General features: G+C 36.3%; 1 protein-coding gene across 1 annotated transcript in view; it reads left to right on the forward strand.

Annotated features, from left to right (window-relative positions):
- The window catches only part of adamts2a (ADAM metallopeptidase with thrombospondin type 1 motif, 2a), an 89,913-nt gene that overhangs the window by 52,022 nt on the left and 14,364 nt on the right, over positions 1-23,527 (forward strand). Inside the window, exons 4-16 of the mRNA XM_052588644.1 lie at positions 1,427-1,629; positions 8,048-8,131; positions 12,791-12,947; positions 13,159-13,264; positions 14,343-14,486; positions 14,596-14,728; positions 17,093-17,206; positions 17,305-17,450; positions 17,539-17,714; positions 19,716-19,849; positions 20,838-20,961; positions 21,102-21,182; positions 21,506-21,669. Coding sequence (XP_052444604.1) covers positions 1,427-1,629; positions 8,048-8,131; positions 12,791-12,947; positions 13,159-13,264; positions 14,343-14,486; positions 14,596-14,728; positions 17,093-17,206; positions 17,305-17,450; positions 17,539-17,714; positions 19,716-19,849; positions 20,838-20,961; positions 21,102-21,182; positions 21,506-21,669 — 1,766 coding nt within the window. The remainder of the gene's footprint in view (positions 1-1,426; positions 1,630-8,047; positions 8,132-12,790; positions 12,948-13,158; positions 13,265-14,342; positions 14,487-14,595; positions 14,729-17,092; positions 17,207-17,304; positions 17,451-17,538; positions 17,715-19,715; positions 19,850-20,837; positions 20,962-21,101; positions 21,183-21,505; positions 21,670-23,527) is intronic.

Here is a 23,527-nt window from a genome sequence, read left to right on the forward strand (position 1 = left end):
TTTGTAAAAACATGCCTGTAGATAACTCCAGCTGGGAGGTATTAGCTGGAAAACACAATGGGATCAAAGCATGAAGCCTTACCAACCCCAGTTTCAAATTTGATGATAATACCTTGGATAATGAGTGTTTTACACATGTTTATCTAAGTTTATGTCTAGGCGTTCCCCAAAAAAAGCCACTTGGAGACTCCAAATGACCCTTTGTATAGTGGGTTTTTTTTTTTCAATTCTTGAAACCAAACTTTCTACAAATGAAGAGACAAAACAACTGCTATGTATTAAAACACTTTAATATTAGAACTCACACTGTAAAAAATATATATATAAACACACACACACACAAAATACAAAACACAATAATGTTGGATCACTGTAGCATAATGGTAAGGAATCGAGGCTCCAGAAATTGGAGGGGGGGGGGGTGCATCTAATCAGATGTGAAGACACTGAACTGCTTATCCTAAGATGGTTTGCAAATAACGCAATGGAATCTGAAACAACAGTACAATATAAAACTTTTTGTGATTCAATATATCATATACTGTATTCAAAGTTTTTAACAAAATATTGAAACATACACAAGTTTTGTGAGAGTATCAGGAAAATCAGTTATGTCATTTACAATGCTCGATAGGAGTGGGTGGTCACTTGTGAGCTCTTGTGCTGGAATTCTGGTTTCCATAGTAACAGCGACTTCTCTGATTGGTGAATCGCCCTTCAGGATTATCTCATTACTTCTGAAGAAATGAAGAAATTAAATGGGAACGTCAAATGGCATATAAAAATGTGTAATCATAAGGTTTACCACCTTGGGAAGAAACATCAAATTTCCTTCAGAATACACAGAGTGAAGTCTGTAAAGCAAGCACATTGCGGTGACATACAAATGTTTTGGACACAATACCAAGTACAATGTAAATACCATTGTAAATAAATATGATAATTGAGAATTTTATTAAGGGAAATCAAGGCAAGGTGTCACTGAATTGTTACAGTAACATTTTTCTGCCTGTCATCCATTTAGTTCTCTCTCACCTCACACTGTCCCTCGCTCGAGCAGTTTTGGCACAGGCAGAGCCTGAGAGACATGCCTCAGTGGCACTGAACATGAAAGCTCTCGGAGTTGTGAGATTGTTTGTGCCGTGTGTTAGGTGACAAGAGGGAGAATCTGCTGAATGAAATGAGAAACATACTGCCACTGTTTTTGTTTATCATTGTACAGCTATTTTCATATTAAGTAATGGGCTGAAAAATCTACAGTATGAACAATATACAATGGGCAGTTTAGTTTCAATGTCTCATTTAAATTTGCCTTCTTCATGATGTTATATTTGAATGAGTCACATCATAGAATTTTTATTATGATTATCAAGATTCCTCATGACCTTTTAAAATGATGTCATTTTTGTGATTTATTTTTTTGCAGGTTCACCTCTGGGTCTTCAGGCTGGATTGCAGTATTTACCCCACCATGTTAAGAAGAAAATAAAGAGCAACACACGAACACGCAGAGAGACTTATGAAGATGAGATCTTTAACATCGAGGTTCTCTTGGGAGTCGACTGCTCTGTGGTGATGTTTCATGGCAGAGAGCACATCCAGAAATACCTCCTGACCCTCATGAATATTGTAAGTTTCCCAAATCCCATTAGAAAGGATTGAAGCTTGAGATGGTGGCTAATAGTTACAGAACTGAGTTTACCTTTATGGCCTATTATCATATGTCTTTTGCTCCATACAGGTTCTTTATTGGTTTCTATTGTTCCATGAAGAAACTTTAACATCCATGGAAGCTTTGCATTTTACAAAAGTTTCTGAAAAAAAAGTTATTAAGATTATTATAATGTCTTCAAAATTGTAGCGTGAAGACACTAATGTGACATAAATTGTGAAGGTCTTCACACTACACTAAAAGTGCCAGAAGAGGGATTTTGTATCAATGCAATAGAAGGACCATTTTCTTCTTAGTGTAAGGGACATTGTAATAATCATTCCATTTTAAAGAATCTTATGTCCAATGGAAAGATTACATATTAAATGTTTTTAACATTTTTAATGTTTTTAAACAATGCCAGTTAAGAATCCTTTACTGAAACATTTTTGGAAAAGCTTTATTTTTAAGAGTGTTGGGTAAGTGTCCATCTACTATAAGTTACTTTGTATAAAATAAGTTCTCTTAATGGCTTTTGCAAAATTAGGCATAATCAACATTTATCCAAAATACATCCCTTTTCAGACAGCGCTATGGTTATTTACAGTCATGATTTGATCATACAGACATTCACATGAATTACTTCATATTCAAACAAAGAATTTGGCATTATTGTATAAATTAGGGGCTCCATCCATCTCCCTGACAACTGCTCTTAGTCAAGAAATTACATTCACATCCCTGACAAGGCTTCCTACCTGAAAGATTGATGTATTTGAAATCCTCGACAAGACCAGACTCACAATGACATATTCTGACTTTCCCTTTGATTTTCTTTTTCATTTTGATAAATTATTTTGCCAGATATTTCACACAAACAGACCCATATGCTTGACCGATGTCCCATTAACTATAGTTGCTTATTAGCATGCCTATAAAATATTGTCTGCTTATTAGTACTATTCTGCATCCCTAATCATACCCAATACCTAAACTTAACAACAACCTTATTAACTATTATTAATCAGTAAATTATGAGTTTATTGAGGCAAAAGTCGTAGTTAATGGTTTGTTAATAGTGAGAATTGGGGTGTTTACTCTGTTTTAGTTCCCCTTGTGGAAATGTCCAAAATGTTCAGATTTGCGTACTGTTATGAACTGCAGTGTGACATTTTGTAATGCAACAACACACTTAAAGTAATATGTGTAGCTAAAGCACTTGTCATTCTTGTACTTTGGGTATTCAAGTGATCTCTTGCAACTTTTCAACTCTATCCTTTTCAAATCCCTCAATGTTCTTTTTTTTTTTTTTTTTCATGGTGCATGGTTCCGTTGCTAAGCAGAAGACAAGCTCCGATGGAAGACCTCGCTGCATTATTAATTTAGTCCTAATGATTTTCTGGCACTTTGGCCTCTTACTCGTCAATTAGCTACATGCCAGCTACAAGCAGAGATCTAGACTAATGAAATACTGACAGGGTCCTGGAGAGGGCCAAAGACAGCCAGTGCTAATGAGAGACTCGCTGCTGAGGTGATTAGTATGGTGTGTGTGTGTGTGTGTGTGTGTGGGAGAGAAGAGAATAAAAACAAGAGAGTATGTGCTGATAATAGTCATTTATGCCAGGTTACAGAGCTGTCATTACTGAGTATCTGAGTAGATACATGCTTTCAGGTGGGAACAGGGTTACCTGGCACTGTTTCTCAGAGACTAAAATTGCAACTGTTTTCGTTCTTAGCAACAATGATAATGAACTTGTATCTTAACAACATGGATACATATATAAATATATAATAATGATCATTTAAATGTTATATGATATTAAATATTTAATAAAATATTACATACATTAAAACTCATAATTTGGTTACTCTAAAATGTATAAGTCATTCATGACATGTCAATAAATTGTCTCCATATTGTCTGTATATATGTGTAAATGCGTATACACATGATTTATATTTAGTTTTCCTGTTAGTCAAATCTGAGATTAAAATTAAATTAAACTAAATTTATGCATTTAGCAGACGCTTTTATCCAAAGCAACTTACAGTGCATTCAGGCTATCATTTTTTACATATCATGTGTTCCTGGGGATTCGAACCCCCAACCTTGCGCTTGCTTGCTTGCTAGCACAGTGCTCTATATGCATTTTATTTTAAGGTCCATTTCTCAATATTAACTAGTTACTTATTTGCATGCTTATTGCTAGCATATTGGCTGTTTATTAGTACTTATAAAGCACATATACAGTCCCTGACAAAAGTATTGTCGCTTGTATACAAATTGACCTGAAGTGCCACTGAAATATATTTCTAATCAAGATTTTTTTTACAAGAAATGGCTCATTTTAATCCCAACAGCCCATTGAGTCAATTTTTGCAAAGACATAAGTGTTGTCGCCCTGTCATATGAGCTTCCCCTTTGACTAATAGTGGATCAATTAGGTCTCCGGTGTGTATAAAAACAACCCCAGTACAGTAGACCTTCACATCAACTGCAACTAGGCCTCTGCAAACATGCCTAAGATTCACCCTGAGACTAAAGTTTTGATTATCAAGAGGCTGAAGACCACATCCACTGCTGATATGGCAGACACCTTCAATGTGTCTCAGCATCAAGTACAAACGATAAAAAAAAACATTTGAAGACACTGGAGATGTTTTTGACAAGCCCAGGTCAGGCAGACCCCGCAAGACAACTGCTCCAGAGGACCGTTTGTTGGCTTGAAAATCCAAGGCCAGCCCATTTTCCACTACAGCTCCACAAGACCTGGTCACCTAGAGTCCCTGTGTCAACCAGAACGGTTTGTCGGATTCTGTCTTGGAATGGCCTCCATGGTCGAATTAGTGCCCATAAGCCAGCACTAAACAAAAGACAATTGAAATACCGTGGCATTTGCCAAGGCTCAAAGGATAGACGCTGGAAAAGTATCAGAATGTGGATTTTTCAGATGAATCTTCTGTTGAATTACACCACAGTCGCCGCAAATATTGCAGGAGATCTACTGGAGCCCGCATGGATCCAAGATTCACCAAGAAAACAGTGAAGTTTGGTGGCGGCAAAATCATGGTCTGGGGTTACGTCCAGTATGGGGGTGTGCGAGAGATCTGCAGGGTGGATGGCAACATCAACAGTCTAATATGCCAAGAAATCTCAGCTACCTCTTATATTTCCAACCATAAAAGAGGCCTTATTCTGCAGCAGGATGGTGCTCCATTGCATACTTCCATCTCCACATCAAAGTTCCTCAAGGCGAAGAAGATCAAGATGCTCCAGGATTGGCCAGCCCAGTCACCAGACATGAACATCATTGAGCATATGTGGGGTAGGATGAAAGAGGAAGCATGGAAGACGAAACCAAAGAATATTGATGAACTCTGGGAGGCATGCAAGACTGCTTTCTTTGCTATTCCTGATGACTTCATCAATAAATTGTATGAATCCTTGCCAAACCGCATGGATGCAGTCATTCAAGCTCATGGAAGTCATACAAGATATTAAAGGGTTAGTTCGCCCAAAAATGAAAATTATGTCATTAATAACTCACCCATATGCTGTTCCAAACATGTAAGACCTCCTTTTATCTTCGGAACACAGTTTAAGATATTTTAGATTTAGTCCGAGAGCTCTCAGTCCCTCCATTGAATCTGTGTGTAAGGTACACTGTCCATGTCCAGAAAGGTAAGAAAAACATCATCAGAGTAGTCCATGTGACATCAGAGGGTCAGTTGGAATTTTTTGAAGCATCAAAAATACATTTTGGTCCAAAAATAGCAAAAACGACGACTTTATTCAGCATTGTCTTCTCTTCCGTGTCTGTGTGAGAGAGAGTTCAAATCAAAACAGTCTGGATATCCGGTTCGCGAACAAATAATTTAAAAGTTAAAAAAAAGAATCGTTTTAAACGGTTCACATCTCTAATATGCATTAATCCACAAATGACTTAACTTTTTTTAAAATGTGGCTGACACTCCCTCTGAGTTCAAACAAACCAATATCCCGGAGTTCATGTACTCAAACAGTACATTGACTGAACTGCTGTGAAGAGAGTCACAGCAGTTCAGTCAATGTACTGTTTGAGTACATGAACTCCGGGATATTGGTTTGTTTGAACTTAGAGGGAGTGTCAGTCACATTAAAAAAGTTAACAGCTTAAGTCATTTGTGGATTAATGCGTATTAGAGATGTGAACCGTTTAAAACGATTCAGTTCGATTTGGTGAACTGAATGATTCGTTCGTGAACCGGATATCCAGACTGCTTTGATTTGAACCCTCTCTCACACAGACACGGAAGAGAAGACAATGCTGAATAAAGTCGTCGTTTTTGCTATTTTTGGACCAAAATGTATTTTCGATGCTTCAAAAAATTCCAACAGACCCTCTGATGTCACATGGACTACTCTGATGATGTTTTTCTTACCTTTCTGGACATGGACAGTGTACCGTACACACAGTTTCAATGGAGGCACTGAGAGCTCTCGGACTAAATCTAAAATATCTTAAACTGTGTTCCGAAGATAAATGGAGGTCTTACATGTTTGGAACGTCATGAGGGTGAGTTATTAATGACATAATTTTGATTATTGGGTGAACTAACCCTTTAAATTTGAATCTCACAGCACTACTACTTAATTTTCTGAAATATTTTTGTATTTGCAGTAAATTTGTTCAATTTCTCTATAGGCGACAAAACTTTTGTCTTACGAAAATTTGACCTTTCTGTCTTGATTAAATGATAAATCTTTTTTCAGTGAAACTAATTTATTTCAGTGCATTAAACATCATTTGGGAGGGTTTTAGCTTTTCATATAAGCTATTTCTAACACCAATTGATTAATTACAAGTCAGGTTAACAGCAGGGGTTTCTACAAAATAGATAAGCAACAAGACTTTTGTCAGGGACTGTATAACCTTTTTCTTCTTGACATTATTCTAAATCCTAAACCTAACAACTGCTAACTATTAATGAGCAGCACATTTGGATTTATTCAAAAGTCATTGTTAATAGTTAGTTGTTAGTGAGAATTGGTTCCGTAAACTAAAGTGGGATGATTTAGTTTTATTGACAAAACAAGTGGTATTATGAGGAATAGGCATCTTATTGTATCTTTTTGTATTCTGGGGAGGGTTTGAGTGTTTTAAAGGAACTATAGCTAGAATTTCTAAAGTGTCTGCTCTCCCTAATCAGACTCTGATTTTTAAACAGCCTCTAGTCGAGCTGTCATCCATCTGTCACTGTCTTTGTGTATGAGTGTGTGTGGTACAGTGTTTCTTTTCTTTCTCATCACTCTGGTCATCTCGCTGAAGCCTCAGCACCTTCCCAGGTTGCACCAGATTATTTTGTAAATGAGTGGAGCAAAGTCATATGTAAGCATGGTAAATTGATCGAATATGTGTTTTTTATGAAGGGATGCAGATATGCATGTCATGTTTGCTTATTTATTTATTCATAGATACATTTATATTAAACCTTCCACTTACCCCAGCTCCACCTGTCTAGATTTTCTAAAGAATTTATGTATGTTTATCTACACAGCAGCAGCATATCTTACATGCTCACAGCAGCATGTCTGTGTATCTGGTGGCAGTAGCAAGTCTGCACTTGAGTGTCAGAATGCATAAGAAATCTTGTCTGCCATAATCTTGTGTAGACAGACCTTCAAACTGATTGTGTGATGTCTAATTCTGCCAAGGCCAAATACATAAAAACTATGCAGAAATGTATATATATATATATAAATATTTATATATAAATATTTTATTTAATTTTTTTTAATCTGAACTTATAATAATAGCACTTCAACAAATATATAAATATCTGTACAGACGTCCAGGCACCAGTAAATAATGACTCAGCCCTTATGAAAATTAACCATGATTTTACAATAATAAAAGTGTCCTAAACCATTTAAATAATGCATATTGTCTTTTTGCATAATGATTGCCATTTGTATAACCATAGTTTTACTACAAATACCATGGTTAGACTATGGATAGCAGAACAAAACCGTGGTTAATTTGTGGTTATCATGGTTTAACTATGTAGTAACCATGGTTTTTTGGTTTTATTTGTACTGTAGTAAAATGGTTCACTTTTGTAAGAGAGGGTTCAGGGTTCACCTCTAAATCCTTCTCAAAGTGACTGTAAGGGTAAGTGCTATGCATTTTTCAGCTCACAGGCAGTAAACTCAGCTTTTTCCTGTTAAACTCTCTAACTTCTCAGAACACCTCTGGCACTGTGACAGTTTTTCCTGCCTACATAATTTTCGTAGCCGTGTTACTGTCCAGACAAATTACACATCCATTCATCACATCCAGGCTCTCTGTAGTAAGGCTATGTTTGTGTTACATTTCTACTTGTTTATCCTTTGTTTTCTTATGAATTGTTCCACAGGTGAATGAGATTTATCAGGACAGCTCCCTGGGTGCCCATATTAATGTTGTCCTGGTTAGAATCATGATGCTCTGCTCCTCCAAGGTAAGACGGCATCAGCCGGTTTCCTTCCATCCAAAACTTTTGGATGACTGTGGTTGTATCAACAACACTTCAAAGTACAAAAATATCTTATCTATGAAAAAATAGCTGGTGTATGATTCCAGTAGCTGTCCAACAGAAACGGTATTGAAGTATAATTTTGGGATCTCAAAAGGAAAGTTTCACCACTGTAGCCAAGGCAGATTCAAAGTTGGGTTTTTGGATTTATTTTGTAATGGATGCAAAGGCCTTGCATTTCTAAGAAACTTAGAATTAAATATAGCTGCAAGCAGCAATCACGGGGCCAAGCATTCCAGCGGCAACATCAGGAGCTAAGCATATGTAGCATCAGACCAAATGCAACAATGAATAATGAAATTAATAATTGCATGATTGTAATTGAAATGGCTGAAAATCGTTAATAAAAGTTCCACAGCGAGGAGCTAAGCATGGCATGGAGCATCAGACCAAATGCAACGAGTAAGAAAAGCAATTATTGGAAGAGTGTAATTGAAACAGCCAGTAAAACTCCAGTAAAATGATGCATTATCATTTTTGGAAAATAGGTGGCGCTGTAATCAAATCGCTTTGTTGTGTTCTGTGGGAGGTGACAATGTTGTGGGCAATTTCTTTCAAAATACTTACAGACCTTTAGGGCAATGAGTCGAACATGCCCACCGAGTTTCGTTCCGATCGACTTCCATTAACCTTGTCAAATAGGTAATTAAAGTTGTTTGGCCAATGGCGGCCATGTTTTTTAAGATAAGTGAAATTCCTCATAGAGCACTTGTGCCACATTGGGCCATATCAATTTTCAAGTTGATTGGATCAACGGTTGCTTAGTTATAGCCATTTGATTTTTTTTCATCCTGTAGCGCCACCAAGTGGCAGATATGGAAAAAAAATAATAATTTGACTAAAGTTTTTGTTCATGCATATGAGTTCTGAGTTTGGTGAAGATATCTCATTTTGTTCCCGAGTTATAGCCTTTTTCGTAAAATTGGTCCACGAATTTGAATGTTTTGGGTCACCTGGTTTTTTGTTCAGTCTTGATCAAACCACTGCAATAATATTCTCTGGACTCTCTAGATCAATAATTTTCAAAAATATGTTGCATTTTGTCCTTTGGTTAGCTATAAGAGGTCATTTAGGAAAGGGCCGTGGCCACATGTAACCTAAAGCCTATAAAACTGAAACAAAAACTCAAAACTTTATGAAACTTGGTTATAACATGTGAAAGATGACCCACCAAGCATGCAAAGTTTCATTAAGATCAGAAAATAGCTGGTGCTATAACAGTTAAAATGGCCTAAAAAACAAAAGATTTCTGTTGTGAATGGCATTAAACTGCAAAAAAAGGGGTAATATAATCACACATGCATTAGATCTGTATTTTTTCTAAACAATCATGCAAAATTTAACAGAGATTAGGTAAAAAAGAACACTGTAATATTTATAAAGCTTCAAAACCCAGTGTTGAATAAAAAATTGCAATTATAACCACTAGATGTCACCGGAAGACCACTAATGAGCTCACTAAAGACTAAAACATTACAGTTTATGGGCTTGTTGAGGGATTCATCTAGAAAAAATGTATATTACTATTATTTAATATTACTGTTCAAGCATTTCAGATCACATTGAGTCAAAGTTTACCAATTTATTCATACAGATATATCTAATGTTTATAATTATGCCAGATTATGATTGCAATGAAACCTGAAAAATGACATAGAAGCCCATAAAAACAGAAGACTTGCAATAGGTTTTATCACCCATCATTTATTTTAATTATCTATATATATAACAAAATGTGTGCATCTGTGTGTGGGTTTAAGCATGCTTATTGAGTATTAATATAGTAGTTTAAACATTTCATGTTTGTGTGTGTCTGTAATTCTGTTCTATTCTTTTACTGTCAGCCATATCTAGGTTATTTAAAATCAGTGCAGTACTATTATCTAGACTGTGAAATTATACATAAATTGCGTATGCTTCTTTGGAATGAAATTAAGACAACATATAACAGTTATAAAGGTTAAAGAGACAGTGTTGTATGATAAATTGCATTTACGACCACTAGATGTCACTGGAAGACCACTAATGGGCTCACTAAAGACTAAAACATTACAGTTCATTGTCTCGATGATTGATTCATCTAGAAAAATATATATTACTATTATTTAATATTACTGTTCAAGCATTTAAGATCACATTGAGTGAAAGTTCAACAATTTATTCATACATGTATATCAAATGTTTACTATTATGTCAGAATATGAATGCAATGAAACCTGACATAGAAATGTAAGAAAAGAAGTCTTTCTGTGAGTTGTGTGTCACCTATAATTTATTTCAAATATCTACATACAACAAAATGTGTGGGCATGTACTTCTCTCTGTGTGTGTGTGTGTGTGTGTGTGTAATCATGCTTATTGATTATTCATATAATAGTTGAACCATTTCATTTCTGTGTGTGAGTGTCTGTGAGCCTATTCTCCATATTAGACAATGGCACACACAAGTTTGGCTTAATTACAACAAAGCTTTGCAGAGATATAGCCTCAGACTCATTTTGTGAAGATGCCTGACATCTGAAGCAGCGCTGTACAAAAACGGTTTCGTCTATTGACACGAAATCCATAACTTTTTGTCAGCACGGTCTGAAGATGATCTGATTCAATTTTGGTGAAAATCAGACAAACGGTTGAGGATGAGTTTAAAAAAAAAGGTTTTCAACATGAATCAAAATGGCGGACAGGAAGTTTTGCTTAATATGACATAATTGGTATGTATGTTGTCGGCATGTCCCAAGGAACATTTTGAGACATGTTTCATGATAATAGGCTAATGCAATCAAAAGTTATTAGCATTATTGGAAATGTAATAATTAGCGGTTATTGATTGGTTTATTACTCTTGACCAATAGGTGGCGCTGTGACCAAAATGATGTGGCGTGGTCAATGTGATGTGACAATGTCACATATTAAGTTTTGTGTAAATATCTCCAACCTTTGCAGAGATACAGCCTCAGATGCAGTTTGGCATCTTTCCAGCAAATTAGTTGGTACGCTAATTGAAAACGGTTACGTGTATCGACACAAATTCCATAACTTTTTGCCAGCATGGTCTGAAGATGATCCAAATCAAATTTGGTGAAAATCTGAGCAACGGTCTAGGAGGAGTTCGAAAAAGTAGGTTTTCAACATGAATAAAAATGGCGGACAGGAAATTTTGCCAAAATTGACAAATGGGGTATCGGTGTTCTCGGCGTGACCCAAGGAATCTATCAACATCAGTTTTGTTACAATAGGCTAATGTATGCAAAAGTTATTAGCATTTTTCGAAAAATCGTTATAACTATTGACCACAAGGTGGGGCTGCCCCCATTTTTTTTGTGTACATTCAGGGCATGGAGCCGGACATTTTTGTAATTATTTGCGAAACGATACGGAACTTCATTCTTAAGATACAGCAATTTACAACTAAATTCAAAATGGCCGACGCCCAAAATAGCCGAATTGGGAAAATTCAGTATCATTCGACTCGGAATGATGCACTGAATCTAAAGACACCACTTTTGTGATTTTTGGCAAAACCGTTCAGAAGTTATGAGCAAAAACATGCATTTTTCATATCTCCTGACCACTAGGGGGCACAGCGCCGAAACACTGCATGTAGTCCCAGGGATTGGTTGTTATAAGACCCACCAAGATTGGTCTCAATAGGCCAAACCGTTGCGGAGATATAGCCTCACGTTCACGTTTGCGTGCTTTTCGAAGAATTCGTTCATGAGCTATTCGGAAACGGTTTGAGAAATCAACTTGAATTCCATAACTTTTTGCCAGCATGGTCTGAAAATTATCTGATTCAATTTTCGTGACAATCGGTGCAACGGCCTAGGACGAGTTCGAAAAAGTAGGTTTTACGAACAATTGACGATAGCGAAAAAACTAAACCTTGCGATTTTTGAATTTTGGTGTCCATTCGACTCGGCATGAGCCAAGGAATCACAGGAAAAAAGAATTTTCATTTTGTGGCTTACGGTTCAAGAGTTATTAGCATCAAGTTTTTGAAAGTTTAGACAATTGGTGGCGCTAGAGAGTTTGAGTTAGAGACTTCAAATTTGCTACGGTTAATGTTCAGACAGTCCTCTATTAGTGTGCCAAATTATACAACTTTCCCGCAATCGGTTCTATGGGCTACCATAGACTTGGGGTGGAAGAAGAAGAATAATAACGCCAACAAACACAATAGGTGCCTTCGCACCTTCGGTGCTTGGCCCCTAAAAATGTATAACAATGTTTAAAAAATAAATCAACAGCATACTGACATTGAAAAAGCTTGATTATTGACTTCCAGATACAAAGTGGTGCCAAAGTCCTGGCCAGCAGGTTTAAGTTTCTTTATTCTTTGGACCACCTTGCATTTAATTACTTAATGAATGAATGAACTAATAAATAGACTCTCAAAGCTCAAGTAGAACTCTAAAATCAAACTGTTGAAAATTCTCTTGAAAACATGTCCAAAATGATACCAAAAATTGGCTTTAATACATTTTGCTTAAGTATTCTAATACTGAAATTTTCACATTTCTGAAATGAAACTGTTTCAAATAACAGTGTCCGGTATTAACCTATGATCTGTGTTGGTATTGTCAGTCCATGGGTTTGATTGAGCTGGGCAACGCCTCTCAGAGTCTGGAGAATGTCTGCCGCTGGGCCTACCTGCAGCAAAAAGAGGACAAGAATGATGCAGAATACCACGATCATGCCATTTTCCTCACCAGACAAGAGTTTGGGCCCACTGGCATGCAAGGTAATACTTTTGGATTCTATAAACTTACATGTAAACATGACATGATGCAAGAATCTCAGATATACAGGCTAATTAAAATAAATGTAACAAGGAGAGAACTGTAATCTTACCATACTTTTTTTTCTTCTTTTTTTTCACTGAGAGACTTACCAACTTGAGCCAACATAAACAACAGACCATTGATGAAAATGTATCTTCTCTCTCTTTGCAGGTTATGCTCCCGTGACAGGAATGTGTCACCCTGTGAGAAGTTGCACTCTGAACCATGAGGATGGCTTCTCGTCTGCTTTTGTTGTGGCCCATGAGACAGGACACGTGTGAGAAAAACTTGATACAACCTTCCTCCATAATATGCCACCAGTGTTGGAGATAGCTAGTATGAAAGTGTCAAGCCCTAAGTTAATTATAAAAACTAGTAGTTCAACTCAAATCAAGCTGCTAAGTATTTACAGTTCATACCATAAATAAAAGGTTAATGGTGCACTAAGTGATTTTTACCAAACAATGTAGATATTTGAAAGCACCAAAACAAAAATGCACATATTTCAGCATGACCTCGTCCCTATTTTAATGTCTTGATGAGTACATACACAACCCTGGCATAACGTTGATCGCAGAAACAAGTGATGATGACACATCAGCATATTCAGACAAAAGCTAGAACAGATAACTAGTGTGAAACAATGCAAAATCAATATTGCTCACCTATCAAAATGAAACAACACAACCTCAGCGTCTGATTCAAGCCCTTCCCGCTCCTTTAGTCTTCTCCAACAGTGGAAAACGTATCTTTAATGTTTTGTTTTTCTGATATTTCCCCCCTTTTTTATCTGCCATCTCTCTCTATCTAATGTCGATCTGCTAATCTCCATCCTGTGCACTCAAATTGAGCGTTTTCTCTATCATTACAAGACATGGCCCTTACTGCTGATTGGCTACAAGTTTGTTTTGGGACTCAGTCCGACACTGTGGTCAAAAGAGCTTTTCAAATATTGAAATAAAAGTGCACCTTTAACTATATCAAAGCTATTGGGTGGACGGTAATATCTTTGAATATCATTTTCTTTAGATTTTTTTTTCTTTTTTTAATTTAGAGAAGTGTTAATCTGCCACAAAAACAGTCAATAAAATTGAAAGTTCTGTAATATTCATTTTTAAATATTTGATAATATTTTGTATATCATCGCAAATAAAGATGTCGTGTATATGTTGTATGTTTGAATTGTATAATACTAGTATGCACAATATTTTTTACATAATCTTTCACCCACATTTCCATTCATTACAGAAGATGATTGTATAGACTGAGTGAGTGAATGTGTGCTTGTTAGGGCCCGAGCACTGCAGTGCGAGGACCCTATTGGAATTGCTCCGTTTATTAATTATTATATTCAGACTGGGGATGGAGCACGATGGCCAGGCGAATGAGTGCGGGGATGAGGTTCCCATGGGGAGTATAATGGCTCCTCTGGTTCAAGCAGCCTTCCACCGCTTTCATTGGTCCCGATGTAGTCAACAGGAGCTCAGGCGATATCTCCAGTGAGTTTTCTGGTTATGGTAGCTTCCTGCTTAGTAGTATATGAATATATTCTGTTATGCATCCTGTTCCTTGATTTCACATTCTAAGATAATCCAATTACTTATGCAGTACATATGACTGTCTGCGTGATGATCCCTTTGATCATGAATGGCCAACTCTGCCCCAGCTGCCTGGCCTGCATTACTCTATGAACGACCAGTGCCGCTTTGACTTTGGCATGGGCTACATGATGTGCACTGCGGTGAGTGAAAGAGAGACTTTGTCACACCAATTAACCTGACATGCCATCTCACTCCACATTCAACCACATTAACTGGTTAGATTTATAGTTAGTAATACTGAGTCCAAGTAAAGATAATGAAATAATACTGAAAATGTGGAATGTTTGAAACATTTCACCTAGAGGAAACCCATGACATATAATTATGATTTTAAGAAAATCTCAATACAATGAAGAATATTTAAGATTCTGCACTATTTCTAGGTGACTAATCAAATGTAATCAAATTATTATATTGATCATGTAACTCTTTGTGCAGACAATTATGTTCTTGCTTTCTTTTTTAATCATCATGGGTATCTGTCTGATCTACATATTATTACTTATAAAGTATTAATTATTAATTATTAGTTATAAACTGTTCTCATAGATGCACATTTGTACTTTCAGTATTCTTAAAGGGGTCATATGATGCGATTTAAAATTTTCCTTTCTCTTTGGAGTGTTACAAGCTCTTGATGCATAAAGAAGATCTGTAAAGTTGCAAAGACTAAAGTCTAAAATTCAAAGAAATATTCCTTATAAAAATTTAAGAGTCAGTCCCCACGTCTATGTCACGATGTGGAAAGATTTGCATAACAGTGCCCAAATGTTCACCCAAAGAAAGAAGGCGTAACTTTGATTCTATTGTGGCTGCTGTCGCCGCCTTTGTAGAGATGCTGTGTGTTTCATTGTGAAAGCAAAACTACTTTTTCACATGTGTCCTTCGTCGAATCCACCGGCTGCGCCATTCTCAAGCCCACCGGCCTTGTGAAAGCAAAACTACTTTGTTTGGCCTTCCAAAAGAGGACACAACTAGAAATCAGTGGTTAAAATGTAGGAACATTTTGAGGGGCAAAAAAAGTAGAAGTGGAATAAAGGGCACTTATATTTATATTAATTATTTTTTCTAAACAAAACATTTAATATATTAGGGGTGTGTGATATTAAATAAAAAATATATCTCAATATTTTCTGGGATTTTATCGATAATGTTAATTAGACAGTATTATGCTGAGTGTGTTATTGTGCTGATATCTTGAGTACTACCGTGACATGGACAACTGACTCCTACATTTTTTTTTTTTTGATATTCTGTATATTCTGTGTGGTTCACAGTAGTAATAGAAATTAATCTTTTCCTATGAGTTTAAATGTATTTTTAAATCTATAAAGCCCTTTTTTCCTAAAAATGTGCTTTATCTTTTCAGTCTAATTATTAAATTGAATCAGCCAGTTAGAATAATAAGTCATTTGGTCTGTTAACAAACAAATTAAATCAGTATTGACAAAATTCATCTTTGCAATGCAGAGAAAGCACAGAAGCTGTATCTGAAGTGGCATTTACAGTAGATGAATTTACACACTGTTTAATGCAGGACATGAAGGGTTTTTGAAAAAACATGAACTGGTCTAACCTGCTATTTAGCTAAACTTTAGCTAACTTACATTGTAGCTCTCGTTGGTCATGCTTGTTAGCAAGACATATGAACTATATTTGCCTTTTTTCTTATGGATAATTAGCTGTACATTCAAGGCACAGGTACTGTAGCTTAGTTTTTTGTTCATCAGCACTCACCTCAGCACCAAGACAAACACCACTGGAAAGGGAGGGAGGGCTTCACTTCTGCACTCTCTGTCTGGGATGAGCATGTGCCGATCAATGTACTGTAAACTACACTGCTGTGCTGCGGAGACACAGAACTCGACTGAGTCTCAACATTTCCCACCTGATATTTCTCTTTTTCATTTGTTTCATTATATATACATTTCGTATACCACTCTTTACAGAACGATGAGCTTTGTAAAAATTGAGGCGTTTAAGAAAGGCGGGGCATAGAGGAACAACAATAATGTACATTATGTGGAAAATTATTATTTTTTGTTTGTTGTTGTTGTTTTTAACACTAAACTGCATAAACACATTACATTACACCAAAAACAAAACATAATGTTTTTTTTTTTTTTTTTTTTTTTTTTTTTTAAGCAACATTATATGACCCCTTTAAAGATTGTGTATTGACAACAAATTTCTGGCACATTAAATAAAACATTTTGCCCATTAATGGTTTCCTGTTATGAAAAGTAAGATAAAGATTAAAAAAATAGATATGATCAGTTTGAAAAAATAGAAACATTTCTGGATTCTTATCCTCTATAGTATGAAATAATGTTGTTTATGCAGGTGCAAGCAGATAATTAATCTGCAAACAAGAAAAGCAAAATAAAACAATTGAAAAACAAGTCTTCTGCCACTTTCCCATTTCCCTGCCGCCATGCGGGCATGTAATCTGGGCTGGTCACATGGTCTGTGTGTATGAATGCGAGCATGACTGTTTCTTTTAGTACAGCACCTACGATCCTTGCAAGCAGCTGTGGTGCAGCCACCCCGAGAACCCTTTCTTCTGCAAGACCAAGAAGGGCCCACCTATCGATGGGACCAAGTGTGCAACAGGAAAGGTTAGACCTTATACTCAGAATCTGAGCATATACCCAGAACCAGAATACCAGATACCATTTCACATTCTTTTCTCCCTTTCTCTTTTTTTTTTCTCCAGCACTGTTTTAAGGGTCACTGTATCAAGCTGACGCCAGACATTCTTAGGCAGGATGGCCACTGGGGTCAGTGGACCAAGTTTGGCTCCTGTTCTCGTACCTGTGGTGGTGGAGTACAGTTCCGAACTCGAGAGTGTAACAACCCAATGTGAGTGTCTTCAAATCGGTGAAAGTGGTATTCTCGTGTTCTCACATTTCACCTCTGTCAACATGAACAAATCTGTTCTATGTTGTAGTCCGTCCAACGGGGGGCGCACTTGTTATGGAAACAACTATGAGTTCCAGCTCTGTAACATGGAGGAGTGTGAAAAGGCCCTGGCTGACTTTAGAGAGGAGCAGTGCAAAATGTGGAACCCCCACTTTGAGCATGACGGCACCAAACACCATTGGTTGCCCTACGAGCATTCTGAACGTGAGTGATGAGCTGATTTATTTAGTGTTATTCCTTTCCAAATCATTTTCCGTTTTTGTTCAGTCTCATATTATGCTGGTGGAAAAAAAACATTGGCACAGTCACATGGTATTATACTTTTTTAATGCTTCCTGATGTCCGCCATGTGTCTTGGACACCTTTCATCTTTCCTTCAAAGAAATGTGCTTTTTAAACATCATTCACAAACTTACTTTTTCTGTAAATGTTTCCATAACATATAAGAGCTAAGAAAAATATATTTGTGTTTTAGGTGCCATATAGAATCTTTTTTTTTTTCTTTTTTTTTTTTTTTTTGCATTTTTGTGTGGCTTTATGCTTCTGCATTTTTTTCTATTGGTAATAAATACAATAAGGTTTAATTTCTTTACATTAGTTAACTACATTAGTTAGTATGAACTAACAATGAACAATACTTCTATAGCATTTCTTAAACTTAAAGTTAATCTCAACATTTACCAGTACATTTTTGAGATCAAAAGTTAGTAAATACACTGTTAACTAGCACAAAAAAATTTTCCACGAAGAAAAAAAATGTGTATTTATCTAACAATTTTAACATTTTTCTAAAAACTACATATCACACAAATGTTCATATCTCACAATTCTGACTTTCTGACTTTTCTTCTCAGAATTGAGAGATAAAAAAATGTTTTATCCCACTGCGGAAACAAGTCTCATAGTTTTATGTCATGCCACCAAATCTTAATGCAGAACAAAGCAGAAAATGGAACATATATTCATGGAAAGGATGAAATCAAAACTGTCTGGAAAAAAGTGTCTGTATCTCTCCTTCAGGGTCATGGTTTTTCTAGTTTTTATGTCTTTATTTGGTAACTTCAACATTAAGACTTCAGAAAGAGTAATAGGGTTGTTACTTAACTGAAGAGTTGCTCTTAGCTGCTTGGAAACATTTGCCAAAAGTTTGGCCCAGTCACTGAGAAGGGCATCAGCCAAGAGCTGGACAGCAGCGGCTGGAAGAAAAGTACATGGAAATGTGATTAAGCAGCAACAGCATCTCCAGTTATCCGCTGGGACCGAATTACTGCTACAATAAAGGGAATGCAGGTTGCCAGCTAATAACCACTCCAGCCTCCTGCTCTACTGCTGAGAGGAGAAAACAATCTTGTTTTCACTGCACATACAGTAAGAACAAGGTTGCAGTGGAGACACTGGTTTTTGTTTTTTCTATTTAATTATTTTTTATGATTATTATGTAGCAGACACCTTCTTTTAAGACTCTAAAATAATTATCTTTACACCACAAATCTGATATCAGTGGCATTCTTACTAAATCTGTCCATATGAAATGTCTAGATGTAACAATGTAATTGATTACAGTAGTACTTACACTAAAGTGTGGTTGTAGCACACAAACATTTTAATACATTCTGTCAGGCCGATTGCTTACATTTCACAAGTATTAATGATCAAAAATACTGTAAAAACGGTAATATTGTTATTTATATTAACGGTAATATAAAATGTTATTGTAGTATAACTGTACAATTTTAGAATGTCATTTTAAATGTCATTCCTGTGATGGTTAAGTTGAATTTTCAGCAATAATTGAATTGTTAGAATTCTTTGTTGTATGGAAAGTCTAAAAGAACATCATTGTTTTGGTCAAAGCTTTTAGTAGTAATGAAAACATCTCTACTGTGACTTTTGAACAATTTAAAGCACCCTTGGCAAAATAAAAGTCATTTATTATGTTTTTTTTTGTTTGTTTGTTTGTTTTAATCTTGCCGAACATTTAAATGGTAATTCACACTGAAAAGTACAATATGAACATATTACCAGGATTGAAAATATAACTTAACCATAACAATGATTCATTATTGCATTATTAAAAATTATTATATTTATTAATCCATTTGGGGATATGAGCATTATCATACATCTAGTGTTGAGTGGAATCTTACGGTGTGCTCAAACAAATATGAATTGTATGAATTTGTCTGTGGTCTGTTTTTTGGACAGCTGAAGAGAGATGTCAACTGTACTGCCAGTCAAAAGAAACTGGAGATGTGGTCTCCATGAAGAGAATGGTGCATGATGGCACACGTTGTTCCTATAAAGACCCTTACAGCGTGTGTGTGCGTGGGGAGTGTGAGGTAAAGGTTATTCAAACACACCCACATAAACCATCCATCATTGAAGTTCATCCTCCAAAATGCCATAGAATGAATAATATCAGGCCTAATCTCAGCCTTCTGAGGCCTTTCCACTTCTCACTGCCTGGTAAATTGTTGATTCTCTAGAACAGGACATTGTTTTCAATGGTCTGTGTTTAACTAGTTCTATTATTGGTGGAATATATGACTGCAAGGTCCTGATTGATCAAGTACATGCTTAGATCTCAGTGTTTTGCTAGTGGAATTAAAAGATGAAGTGCATTCCAAGATGTATTGCTTTATAATCTGAGAGGGATATGAATGTCTGGAAAAAGCTGGGTTTGAATGTGCACCAGCGCTGGCACTCACCTAGGGAAATATGGGAACTGTGATTGTTTCCATGCAGTTGTGTGCTCAAGAGTGTTTCCTGCCTTTTAATGTTTATTGATTTTATTGGCAAACAGTGGTTCTGGTTAGAATTAAGATTAAGTTCAGAGTAAATGAACCATCCATGCATACATTTTCATGCAAAATTGCTGGTCAATAGCACTATTGTCTTTGCCTTTATAAAGACATTTATTGCTTATTATTAATCCCATTTATTGAGGATGCATTATACGCAAAAGCAGTTACAGATTCAATTGTAGAAATGCTCTGTTTAGGTTTCTTCATCAGTATGCTTGTCTTGTTTTCCAGTAAAAATGTAAACATACTTCAAAACAGATATAAGTATGAATAATACTTAAAATACTTAATAAATAAAAAATACTTCACCCATAGAAAACCCATGAACAAATTGCTGAAGGACTAAGAAAACTAAATTTACTCTGAAGACAAAGCTTAAATATATTTTATAATTGTTATCGTATTAAAAAATATATACATTTTATTATGAGGATCTTTTAGTGGAAAAACTACAAAATGTTATTTTTTTTTTCTTCTTATGTCTCTATATTCTTGGCTCTCTTAAACCCTGCTCTCTGCACAGAAAGTGGGCTGTGACAATGTCATAGCCTCGGAGCTAGAGGAAGATAAGTGTGGCGTGTGTGGAGGAAACAACTCTACCTGCAAGATAGTCAAAGGAAATTTCACCCGCAGCACAAGGAAACCAGGTGAGCTTCTTCCCTCGCCACAGACGCCTTGCGCAGGTTCATTTAGTGTGTCCAACCCGATTTATTTTAAAATTTCACCACAATCAGGAAATTCTTCATTTCTCAAATCTCATTTTTATTTTTGTGAATTGTATTCTTAGGTTTTCTGAAGATCCTGGAGATTCCTAGAGGAGCACGCCACATACAGATCCACGAATTCAAAGGAACTCCGCATATTCTAGGTAGAAGCTCCTTCTCAGCAAATGCCCCTGTGATTAATAACTCCAACACTGGCCTTCATAATTCAAGTGTCTGGCCTCCCACTGTTTGTTATTGATGGAGAGGTTTGGACTCCTCCTGGCACTGAGAACATTAGGAACTCCAGCTCAGTGGCCGTAAAGCACCTTAGTTGCTTAGAAGTAATGACTTCCAATACTGTGATTTATAGGTACAAGGAATGCATATAAAATCAGCTTGATGAAGATTGATCCTTGTTTTTGTCTCACTCGGTGCATAATTTGGACTACATGTAGTGAAGTCCTAATTTTAAATTGTCCTCTGCTAGCGGTGAAGAACCAGGCCACAGATCATATCTTCCTGAACGACGAAGGTGATTTTCCTGAGTCACGTACAGTAATTGAGAAAGGTGTGGCATGGGAGTATACTAACAATGACGACAAGGAGACAGTCCAGACCACTGGACCACTCAAATATGGAGTTCTCATTATGGTAAGAATGAGCATTATATGAGCCGAAATTAAAAGAAGTAGTGGACAACTGTAAATCCAGATTTAAAACCTAAAGAGCTTTCAGGGTTAATGAGGGCAGTACATCTAGTAATCGATAGGAATAGTTCACCAAGAATTAAAAATTCAGCCGTACTCATCCTGGTGTTGTTCCATAGCATTTGCCCTTCTTTCTTTTTCAGATCAAGAAAATTAAAAAATGCCATGTCCTGCTCACGCAAAAGATGTAAAAGTGACACACAATGGTCCCATGTAACACGTATCATACATTTCAAGTGTTATGAGGGTATAGGATAGGGTTAGGTGAAAAACAAAGCTAAATTTATTGTAATATTTAAAATCCTGACCTAAGCCATTGGTCTTTTGTGCATGGCTGCGTTCATGAGACACTGTTAGGTCAGCGGTTAGGTCACACAAGTGCACCATTGTGAGAAATAAAAATGAATAAAATCACAACATGAAATACAGAGCCTGGAAGAAAAAAATAGTGTCATTGTACTTTCTTTAGTGAGTTCCGAACTTCCAGACAATAATGGTTTGTCAGTTTCCAGTCAGAATGACAGTTGATAGATATGAACACAACATATACATTCAGCTCAGAGAAGAAAGTACATGGATTGTATTTTATTTAGCGTTTTTAGTAATCTAGATTTCTCACAATGTGTGATTTTTGAAGTTTGAGTTGAAATGAACTGTGGCTCTAAAGAAGCACAGTTGTGTACAGACCATTGAACTAGGTAAGATTCTTTTAAATACAAACCCGATTCCAAAAAAGTTGGGACACTGTGCAAATTGTGAGTAAAAAAGGAATGTAATAATTTACAAATCTCATAAACTTATATGTTATTCACAATAGAATACAGATAACATCAAATGTTAAAAAAAAATCATAAAATTTTGAAAAATTAATGTCAAATATTGGCTTATTTTTGGATTTCATGAGAGCTACACATTCCAAAGTTGTGACAGGTAGCAATAAGAGGCCGGAAATGTTAAATGTACATATAAGGAACAGCTGGAGGACCAATTTGCAGCTTATTAAGTCAATTGGCAACATGATTGGGTATAAAAAGAGCCTCTCAGAGTGGCAGTGTCTCTCAGAAGTCAAGATGGGAAGAGGATTACCAATTCCCCCAATGCTGCGGCGAAAAATAGTGGAGCAATATCAGACAGGAGTTTCTAAGAGTAAATTGTAAAGATTTTGAAGTTATCATCATCCAAAGATTCAGAGAATCTGGAATAATCTCTGTGCGTAAGGGTCAAGGCCGGAAAACCATACTGGATGCCCGTGATCTTTGGGCCCTTGGACGGCACTGCGTCACATACAGGAATGCTACTGTAATGGAAATTACAACATGGGCTCAGGAATACTTCCAGAAAACATTGTCGGTGAACACAATCCACCATGCCATTCGCCGTTGCCGGCTTAAACTCTATAGGTCAAAAAATAAGTCATATCTAAACATGGTCCCGAAGTGCAGCCGTTTTCTCTGGGCCAAGCCTTATTTAACCCTTTGGAGTCGATTAACACGTATACGCATTATAAGGCATTTTCTCCTGATAACCCTGGATAGAACTTGAATAACACTTTCAGTTTTGATCGTACAGATAAGAGCAATACATCAATCGAAACTGTAAAGGGTCGATTTTTTTGTATACAGACATAATAACAATGAATCTGGACAAATCTAATTTTTCACGAATCAATGGAAAACTGGGACGCCATGTCATCTGGACTAAAGAGGACAAGGACAACCCAAGTTGTTATCAGCGCTCAGTTCAGAAGACTGCATCTCTGATGGTATGGGGGTTGCATGAGTGTGTGTGGAATGGGCAGCTTA

The sequence above is a fragment of the Carassius gibelio genome, chromosome B21 (genome assembly GCF_023724105.1).
Source record: "Carassius gibelio isolate Cgi1373 ecotype wild population from Czech Republic chromosome B21, carGib1.2-hapl.c, whole genome shotgun sequence".
Lineage (NCBI taxonomy): Eukaryota > Metazoa > Chordata > Actinopteri > Cypriniformes > Cyprinidae > Carassius > Carassius gibelio.